General features: G+C 39.5%; 1 protein-coding gene across 1 annotated transcript; it reads left to right on the top strand.

Annotated features, from left to right (window-relative positions):
* Positions 1 to 10,346, top strand: LOC111221676 (casein kinase II subunit alpha). Its single transcript, XM_022745169.1, has 12 exons — positions 1 to 101; positions 197 to 308; positions 414 to 515; positions 3,575 to 3,625; positions 3,915 to 3,974; positions 4,268 to 4,351; positions 4,586 to 4,696; positions 5,825 to 5,926; positions 6,729 to 6,829; positions 7,273 to 7,421; positions 7,527 to 7,616; positions 9,489 to 10,346. Exons 1-12 carry the CDS (start codon positions 1 to 3, stop codon positions 9,605 to 9,607), a joined length of 1,182 nt encoding a protein of 393 aa, XP_022600890.1. The 3' UTR covers positions 9,608 to 10,346.
* The last annotated feature ends 712 nt before the right edge of the window (positions 10,347 to 11,058 follow it).

The following is an 11,058-nucleotide window of genomic DNA, read 5'->3' as shown; positions in this document are numbered from 1 at the left end:
ATGTCAGGACCCGTGCCGAGCCGGGCCCGTGTGTACACTGAGGTCAACACCCACCGGCCCAGGGAGTACTGGGACTACGAGTCCCATGTAGTTGAATGGGGGTAAATACCTTGTTGACCCGCACATAATTCTTGCAACATGCTGTTTGGGAATGCTTTAACCCAGCTGATGTATGGTTGTGATTTTTCCTCCGCAGAAACCAGGATGACTTTCAGTTAGTGCGGAAGCTTGGGCGTGGCAAGTACAGTGAAGTTTTTGAGGCAATCAACATCACCAATAATGAGAAAGTTGTGGTGAAGATACTGAAGGTAAATCTATCCAGAGACAGAGGTGTAGATTGAGTCAGTGACTCTGATTGAATGATAAGGCTCTATCCTGAACTCCATCTAACTGTCTCTTCCTTTTCCCTTTAGCCTGTGAAGAAAAAGAAAATCAAGCGTGAGATTAAGATTTTGGAGAATTTACGCGGAGGTCCTAACATCATCTCCCTCATAGATATTGTGAAAGACCCTGTAGTAAGTAAAGTATAATTATTTTTCAAGAACACTTGAATCTTTGGTCATGGTTATAGCAAATGCTATATTTAAATGATATCTATATTTTTGTGTGTTTTCCTGATAACATGTTTTAACATTTTATGAAAAAACAAACTGGTCTGGGTTCTGAAATATGATTACTGTACCAATAGCGTGGTGAGCCCACCACCTGTGCAAGCTTATCGATTTCACTTGGGTTGGAGAAGTATGTGTCTGTAAGTACTAAGTGAGCTGTGGCTTTAAGTTAGATGTATCTAAGCATTTATAGTCTTGTACTCCTAACTTGTGCCAGGGCTTTCTCTAAAAATGGAACAACAGTGCATTGTTATTATATTATGATATGCCAGTGCCATCATAAACATTTATAATCCATATAGATTCAATTCTGTTTTGAATTTAAAAAAAGAGCAGATTGCAGGATGGCAGTCCTAGTGGATCAATGTGTAGGAAAGTGATACAAAAACTAGATTTAAAATAGAGTGCATTACTAATGATAATATCATCTTTACAAATTGAATGAGAAGTTGAATGAAGGGTTCGGCGATAAGACCAAACTGAGACTGAGTGAATGATAGAGTTCAGTGATTGAGTTACACCATTGGTCAACTGAATGCTGTGTGGCACGAACAGTTTCTATGAGAGGGGTGTGTAGAACCTGCAGAGTTATCAACTTAGCCCGTTTGTTGCAAGAGACTTTTTTGCAAAAAAAGCACCTAATGACTTTTTGGGCATACCTTAGTTACCTTCCATAGAGAAGAGGCACCAGCAGATGTTAAAGTGGGCCCGACCATCTGGAACGACCGTTCATCACACAAGATAATGGAACTTCTAACTTCATTATTGCATAAGAAGCAATGTAGTGATGGGGATTCTGGGTCTTTTTAGTGAGTCAGATCATTTAGCTCAGTTCTGCAAACAGTTCTTCATTTAGGAGCACTTCTGGCCCTTATAATTCAGCCAAATTTAGCAATGTTTTTAGGTTTGATTGGTATAGTGTAATTATACTAAACATAATCTCCAGAATACCATTATTTTACATTATGTTTTGTATAAAAACATTAATGTAGAAACATCAAAAACTTATACATGTGTGTAATGAGTTGCCCTGCTCCGCCTTTTAACCTAATGGTGTGGTCTAGAGGTGGGCGATCTCATGAACTTATATCATGGACAATTTTACTTTGGCATGTGATCTACTTTTCAGATGAATCATACAGTTCGCATCATTAAAAGGTGCTATATTAAGAAATTTTCATTTTAAAAGTTCAGTGGCTGCTAACCAGCCTGTTTTCATGTTAAACAACTAGCCTGCTAACTGCAGCATGCACAGCAACTGAACTTTCAAATCAAAACACATATAGCACCTAATGAATAAATAACAGAGCTGCTCAATGAATACTCTATATGAACCAAGCAAAAAGTGTGACTGGTTGTGACACAATTTATAAACCAAAGACAGCATCGTGGGTGACGAATAATGGCTGTCAGACAAGCATCCAAAAGAAGTATCAAAATGGCAAAAAGATGATATTAGTTGTCAGCAGCGAGTATACAACAGTTTTCAACTATGTCCTAAATTTTGAACATTGACCATATGTGGTCCAGCCACATACTAGATTTTGACCCCTTTTTTCAGACAAAATTTGATTCAAAAATAGTTTTCTTTATTAAAACTCTACATTATATTTGTGCAAGATCAACATCAGATCAATAATAACCTGACTTGTTATATGTGGTGACACTGCAAAATTAGGCAGCTTAAGTCTGCTGTTTAGTAGCTGGGGTTTTGGAATTGGGATAGGAGCTAGCATCAGAATCTTGAGGAGACACACGTTGCTCCCCTTCCTCTACCAACAGGTTTGTTCTAACCGTACTCCTACGCCTAGTAGAGCGGTCTTTGTACCTGGATGGGTCAGGCCACCCAATCAGAACCTTCTGCAGTTGAGGTAAATAAAGGCCACACTAGCTATTTGAGGAGATACTGTAAACTGTTGTGAATCTGCTGTAAACACCCCCTGATGACATAACAGAAATTTGTTCATGCCAAGTCATTTGGAAAGAGCAATGGCCAATGGGAAAAGTCCAACACTCAGTCACTAATGGTATAACTTCACCACTCACCCAACTCTGTCACTCAGTCATTGACAAAGAAACAACAACAGTCATTCTCTTCTTTGTATTTGTGTGAAAAAATGAAAATGAGACTCACCTGTCGCCACCTGAGATAATCTATAGTGTTTGATGATGCAATTTGTTGATGAACCAGTTGACTGAAGATGCATTACAGACAAATGGTGTTTTATTGAAAAAACACAAGTAAAAATGCCATAAGATTTTCAGCTTCCTTTTACATCATTGTAAATTGAATACATTTTGATTTGCAGTTTTAATACATTACTTGGGCCCTGGCAACTTGTGATCTTAGATGCAGATTAATAGCATATAAAGTAGTACATAGCAGTTAGTTCACACTGTAAGCAACAAATGATCGTTTGTGAATAAATGGTCAGCAGTTTTAGTGTCAAAATAATTTGCCAGCAAGTGCTAAGTACACTGCATTAAAAGAAAAGAAAAGACTTATATTAACCCAACATTGGATTCACTGTTAAAAGTCTTGTTTTGGAGATGTCATTTAACTAGAATTTAAAATCAAACTGTAGAAATAGCCCGTCCTGAATGGCTGTATTTCCTATCATCAGTGGTGAAGCTGGTGAGTTAAAAATCAAAACAAGAGAAATTGTAATTGCTGAAATTTGAATGCCTAGTGACAGCCAATATCTGTCCTGATGACTGTTCATATGCTGACTGAGTTTCCCTGCTCACTCATATCTACAGGAAACAAACAGACATAATGAAATTTAGCCATAGTGTTGCTCACAGTGTGGCTGCCTAGTTGGTTCATACAGCATTTGCATTAGTGCCATAACTTATAACAGTGTTACTGTTTCAGCCAAACAGATGAATTTAACTACACGTGTTAGTAGATATTGTTGGTTGAGACTGCAACATATCAAATAAAAACCTATTATATTTTGCAGTCCCGCACACCCGCTTTGGTCTTTGAACATGTCAACAACACAGACTTCAAGGTAGGAACTAAACTTTTCATAATTTATAAACCTTTGTTGTGTGAGATAATGGATACCTCCTTTCTTGGCATACTAGTGGTTTTTCTGTACACGTGTGTGTATGTGATGGAGGAAAATAAAAGTCCAGTGTTATGTCTTCGGTGCCAGAAAGTCAACCATCTTCTGGTTCTATCCTCAGTCACTGGCACAATCCTACCAGGTGCTGTCTGATGTCTGACTGTTCCATCAATGTGTGTTGTCCATTACCTGTATTACAATAGAAAGACTAATTACTTGCTTTGGTTTCCAGCAACTGTACCAGACCCTGACAGACTATGACATTCGGTTCTACATGTACGAGATCCTCAAAGTGAGTCCTCCAGCCGCATCTTGGCTCATAATGTGTTCCCTCTAAACACCCTGAGGCTGGTGAAGCATTAGGTCCTCAGATGAGGGTTAAATGCATTTTGAAAGAAGCTTATTGTTGTTTTGTTTGGTTTGGTTTTTGTACATGCTTTGGTTCTCATACAGTTTCAAACCTCGCCTCTGGTTTTTCCATCAACACCTTGTGTGTTGTCCAGTATTTTGTTGCTGTTTTAAAATTTCTGGGTAGAAAAACCTTTTGACCAATGGATGACAAGGCCCTGCTGCTCTTTTCTATAGGCCCTGGACTACTGCCACAGCATGGGAATTATGCATAGAGATGTGAAGCCACATAACGTGATGATTGATCATGAACACCGCAAGGTGAGTGATAAACACAATCGCTGTTTGTGCCCCTTTGGCCAAAACAAAAAAGTATCTGAAATATTAAATTGAACTATTAACCAAGTTTAATCATTATTGTTGTTGTGTAGCTTTTTGTTTGCCTGTTCTTTGCTGCCTTTTTGTGCTTGGACTCATTAATTCAGTTTTCATTTACTTTGCTTTGTTGAACAGTAATACATGAGCTCTCTAACTGCTTCATTTCTTTGTCTGTAGTTACGCCTTATTGACTGGGGCCTGGCAGAGTTTTACCATCCGGGACAGGAGTATAATGTCAGAGTCGCCTCTCGCTACTTTAAAGGACCTGAGCTCTTAGTGGACTATCAGGTATGCCTGTGTGCTAGTATGCTTCAGGTGGATTTTAATTATGTCATTGGTGTTTACTGAGAGCCTTTTGTAAGTCCTTTTGCTTTGTTTGTGATTTATCAGTTACACACAATCTGAAACACTGCTGGGCACATTTAAGTGTTTCACAGGGGAGTTGCAGATGGTGCATCTCAAAGCTTTTGTCCTTGCATTTATAAGGGCCGGAGTACAAAGGATGCTAGGGCCGGAAAGGTCTCTGTCATTGAAGGTGCAATAAACCTATTGCTTTTGTAGAGATTATTATTATTATTATTCTGCTGGGAAAATGCATTTTTGAGGGGCTCTGGCTGCTTGAAAACTCATGAAAAAACAAATCTCTGAGGCCTTTATGGAGTGTAAAAACTCACAAAACCTTGCACCCATGTTCAGTATTTCAATTTGATATTGCAATTGGGCATGAAAGTGGCACTTCGGCTTTTTGAGTTGTGCTTGAAAACAAACAAAATGTTGCACATGGATCTCAATATCTGAAGTGAGTGTGATGATTTGCTGCTGTATTCTTGCAAACACTGATCTCTTGCTTGTTCAGCCTGGGAGGAGGGGTCAGTGGTTGAATGGTGTTACCAAACAGCAATCGACAAAACCTGCTGTTGTATCCCTTTAAAGTTGTCTCTTTTATCATCACTTGAAGAAACTAGGGAGTGAAATTAGTGGATCATCCACCACATACACAGTAGACAGCAGAGCAGAGAAGCCGAGTCACACTTAGTCAGTCATAGTCAGTTTCCAGTTTGGAGAAGAAGGCAGGAGTACTGGTACAGAAGCTGAGCATTTTACTTGTGTAGAGGGCGACAGCAGAACAAACATGTTTGAGTCACTTGGTCAAGTGTAAGCTATATTTTGAATATTTTCACAGCTTTATTTTGCTGTCAAACAGCCCTTTCCTTGGCACTACGTTTTCCCAACTTCTATATTCCTGTGCATAAGCGCACTTGCGCTGACCATTGTATTACGCTACAGATTAACCACAGTGATTTGCATTATTTGTCATCTCTTCTACAAACCAAAAAAATATCGGGCTGGATAGAATTTCATTTTCCTGTTTTCATTTGATCTGCGCTCTTTTAAGACGTGTACTTTGTGTTTCAGATGTATGACTACAGTCTGGATATGTGGAGCCTTGGCTGTATGCTGGCGAGCATGATCTTCAGGAAGGAGCCCTTCTTCCATGGCCATGACAACTATGACCAGGTAAACACAAAGCAGGGTTGGATGTTGGGGCAGAATTCTCCTGTTGAACATCTACAGTCCTTCAGTAGCTGATACAGTGCATTCAGAAAGTCTTCAGACACTTAGTGCCCCATGATGACAAAGTCAAAACATAATTGTAGAATTTTTTGCAAATTATTTAAAAAGGAATAACATACATAAAAGAATAATATATATGTATATATATATATATATATATATATATATAGAGAGAGAGAGAGAGAGAGAGAGAGAGAAAATAATGACTTTGTTTGTTTCTACACCGTGATTGGAGTCCATCTGGGGTAAAGTCAGCTGATTGGACATGATGTGGAAGGACACACACCTGTCTATATAAGTTCACACAACTGACAATGCAGAGTAGAGCAGAAACCATGAGGAGGAAGGAGCTGCTGTAGAGCTCAGAGACAGGATTGTGTTGAGGCTCAGATCTGGGGAAGGACACACATTTCTGGAAGAAGTTTGGAACAAACAGGACTCTTCCTAGAGCTGCCTGCTTGGCAAAATGTACTAGTCACAGAGGAAGGGCCTGAATTTACCAAAGGTGGACTCCAGTCAAGGTAGAGAAATATCTGAAATTCCTAAATGGTGACAAGCAGCTCCGTTAAAGGTCAAACGATGACTAAAATTGAAAGTTGACCCAAAATTGGTATTATTCCCCCATTGTTATTGTGGTTAGTTTTTTTTTTTAAAACAGCATTGGCATATTTCTGGCCTCAGATCTCATCAGTGGTGACCCAGCCAGTATTTTATTTAAGGTGACTGGCTGTTTGTTTCCCTCTAGTTGGTGAGAATAGCCAAGGTTCTGGGAACTGAAGACCTGTACGACTACATTGACAAGTACAACATTGAGCTGGAACCTCGCTTCAATGACATTCTGGGAAGGTGAGAGCTGTTACTGCAGTAACATGATGATGATGGTGTCATCATGACTGTGCAGGCTTTTGTTTTGTTACTATTCTTAGCATTTACATAGGAAAGGAAGAGCTACGATGCGTTCAGAAAGTGTTCACACCCCTTCACGTCTGTCACATATTGTTATGCGGCAGCCTGCTGCTAAAATCATCAGTTTACTCTCAACCCCCCATAATGACAAAGTGAAAACAGAATTTAGAATTCTTTGCAAATTTATGAAAAAGGAAAAAGTGAAATATGCCATTGACATAAATATTCAGACCCCTTGCTTTGATACTTGAAATTTCACATTCCTTCCAGTTCTCTTGCTTTGTTGGTTTGATTGTCACATTTGTCTTTCTAAAAGACTCCGCTTCCTTCTTTCTAAATTGATTTGAGAATTCAGAGTTTTTTATTTTGCTTTTTCCATACAGGCATTCACGTAAGCGGTGGGAGAGGTTCGTCCACAGTGAGAACCAGCACTTGGTCAGCCCCGAGGCTCTGGATTTCTTGGACAAGCTGCTGCGCTATGACCACCAAGCCCGGCTGACCGCCCATGAGGCCATGGATCACCCTTACTTCTGTGAGCCCTCATAAACACCCTGTGGTTATGATTATAAGAATGTAATCAAAATCAGTGATGGCAAAGACAGAATAAGTGATTTATTTATATTTGTTGTCCCCACAGTCCCCATTGTGAAAGATCAGTCTCGTGTGGCCGGATCAGCCAACTTGCCCAGTGGGAATACAGCTGTTAGCACAGCCAGCATGATCACTGGTGAGAACACACGTACATGACAAATTTATTATTCTGCAACAATATCTTCTAGATAAAAGATTGTAGTATTGATAAGCTCCAACATCATCGATTCTGCTCTCGGTATTGGAGAAATTTAGATTTCCCATTTTTTATTCCTGCATAAAAGTTCTCTCGCACATTTTATCTCACCAACTCTGTTTCTGATTAAGACATTCGTCCATGAATGATGCATTTTCACTGTTCCCAACGCAGAGGAAGAGACCTCTTTCTCAGAACCTGTATGTGTGAGGGGCGGGGGCAGCTCTGTGTCTCATGCTGGAGCACTGTGCAGCACAAACACAGAGACCCTGCTCTTTGTGACAATGGAGAAAACTAAACTTATAAAATAACAAATTACCAATAAGAGAACTGTTAAAGTACTGGATCAATAAGCAGTATCGTAAAAGTAGTATTCCCTCTTCCTTTCAATATATTGGTTGACAGGTGTAATTGTGTAATTCCTCAGGTTTCTGCATTAGCCTGCATTAAATTCTTGTAAAGCTGTTGCTGCCAGTTTTTCTGCACTGTCAGATCTCAATGAATCAGCGCCCTAATCAATAGGAATAATGGTCAAAACTATGTATAGGAGGTAGAGGAAAAAAAAACTAAAATTTCCAACAAGAAATAAAAAATTCATGTTAGAGCTTGGTGATCACTATTAACTGTCATAATTACCCCCATAGTGATAAATGAAACTTCCTTTAAATGCTGTTAAACATATGTTTAATTAAACACTGGGAAATGGAACATTTCAACATGTATAACATGCAAGTTGAAAAGTGCAGGGTGCAATGTTTCTTATAAACCTCACATAATTTTTATATAAATAAAATGAATTAATAACTTTCTTGTAAAAATGAATAAAGTAAACAAATAAAACGTAAATTAAAATGTAATTATTCTATATCTCCAGTAACTCTTCACCACTCCTAATTTAACAGCACTGGGTTGTGGTGCACTGTGAGATGCTCACATGGTATGGAGGAGGGTGATGAGCGGAGATATTTTCTGGTTTGTGAAACATGTAACTAGAAGAGTGATTCATTTTGTCTCTACCATTGCAGTGCACCCTAACACACGTTCATGTGACCTGCTAGATAGCGCATTTAGTTGTGGGCAAAAAGGCAGTAGTGTTGTTTCATTCACAATGGAGGTGAAAGCTTTATTGCTAGCAAAGTTGAGGTTAGAATTGATAAACCTAGTAATGCAACCTCCATTGTGACAATCATCAGCTATATGAAGGTTATAATATTCAGTTTGTAATAAAATTGTTTTAGTCAGTTGTTGATTTATCTGTATGATCATTATGGAGGATGTAGTGTGTGTGTGTAGCTGTATTATATCATACAAAGGTGTTTCTGTTATCAAGCCCACTTTCACTGATATAATAGAGTGGACAACATAATAGAAACACCTGGATGCCACGTTGAGTGTCCTTATATGGCAGCAGTTTTGTGTTGGCATATTGGTTCCAAATATTGTTTATCAGTCTCCTTGATTACCAATAATCGGTATTGGCCCTGAAAAAACATTTCAGTAGATCCCTAATATACATATATATGTATATATTGTCTGAGCAATGTTTCTTATGCTGATAGCTGACAGCTGAAAAATGCTAGTTGTTTGCCCCATATTAAATATCAAGACTATTCAAGTGTGAGTGCTGCATTTCCTTTACCTCAATGAACAGAACATTAGTGTTGGGTATCTTTGCTGTAAAAAAGTGCTTTGTATGGGGACTGGGTGGAAGAGATAAGTGACACATTTATTAAATAGTGGTTCCTGCTCAGAAATGAGCATACAGTGTGTTGTGCTAGTTTTCTAATGGTCTCTCTGGCTCTCATTTTTCAGGTATCTCTGCCTTGCCAGCCTCCACTGCCCTAGGCCCTCTCATTGGCACGCCGGTCCTGTCTGCTGCCACCAATGCCCTAAGCACCCCGGTGCCCGCTGCTGCTGGTGCCCCACAGTGACACCCCATCTAAATCCTCATCTCTCCCATCTCCACCACCACCACCACCACCACCACCACCACCCAGCTCGGGTGAAGAACTAGACAGGTGCCATTCTGCCAGCCCTCACCACATCCTGTCTAACTCAGTGTGCCCCTGGCTGGAGGACACTGTCGTCAAAGAAAAAAAAAAGTTTCTGCATTCCTTTCCTTCCTTGAATGAACGTGTTTACCTGACATCTGAAATGAATGTTCTGTGTAACTGAAATATACAGGTAATCCCTCCATTTTCTCACAAGCTGTAGTGATTACATGGGTGTGTGTTTGTGTGGTGAGTCTGAGAGCGAGTGTTGTCCATGGCGGATTTGGGTCTCAGGACCCGCCCAGCCCCACCCTGTGTTTTAGTTTGGACAGTGAAGGCACTGGTCAATAAGTACATCAACAGAAGGCAAAAGAAAAAAAGATGTTCAAGAGGAGCACATCCTGTGTAGTTCACTACTGCAGCATTGTCATAAACAACATCTGATGAAAACACTCAGTTTACCTCCCGAGACCAGTCTTTACACCCTCCATGTTGCAGCATTTTGGAAGTGTTTGGTGCTGTCCTGTGCTCCAGCTGTATGTGAACGCAATGACACTTGAACACTTTCTCTGCCTGAGTAGTCCTGTCTTGCCTTTCTTACCACACCAGATCACCAGTCTTCTTTTGATAATACGACTCCCAGTCATGTCATCCATTATTAAACTGTTTTGTATTGCAATGTTGTGGACTGCTGGATAAGGTTCATTACCATCAGGTGGTTTGATCAACTCTAGTGTTGTACTCTGATCTCTTAAGAAACCAGGTAAAGTTCATTCAGGTTCTCAAAGAAAGTTTCTCAAACGTGCTGCTTTCCAGATCCTTGAACTGCTTCAAGTGGCTTTTCTTGAATTACTCCAAGACATAACCAAAGTTTACCCAGATGGTTGGAAGAAGAGACTCAGACCTAGTTTTATTTTGTGGAAGTTACTTATGGAGACGCCTTGACACAGGTTGAAAGTGTGGGTTCTAGTGAATAAGATCACGGCATGATACAATAATCATCTGCAGGTGACTGAAGTGCTATTAGTGTTGTGACATGGGTGAGCTTAGTGATGAGTAATATAGTTAATTGGCTTTCACCACCATGTTGAGGGAAGTATTGAAGTTGAATTGTTGAATAGCACTTGAAGGGTAGCGTGTTGCGCAGTGTTTTAGTGTCAGAGTTTGAAAGTTTAAGTTTTAGACCCTGCAGTACATACGCATACTTTTATTTTCCCATTTCAAAACCTTATAATGCAAATAAATCAGAAAATGTATACGTTGACCTGTGAACAGAGCAGTTCGAGTCCCTACATCACTGTATATATTTTTATGTTCTTATGTAGAAGACTAGTATTTGAAAATATTTGTGTAAATAAACACGTGTTTTATTTATCAGGTACATCTGACTG

The sequence above is a fragment of the Seriola dumerili genome, unplaced genomic scaffold (genome assembly GCF_002260705.1).
Source record: "Seriola dumerili isolate Sdu_G_001 unplaced genomic scaffold, Sdu_1.0 BDQW01000088.1, whole genome shotgun sequence".
In the NCBI taxonomy this organism is placed as follows: Eukaryota; Metazoa; Chordata; class Actinopteri; order Carangiformes; family Carangidae; genus Seriola; species Seriola dumerili.
This window is presented reverse-complemented; position numbering and strand designations above follow the sequence as displayed.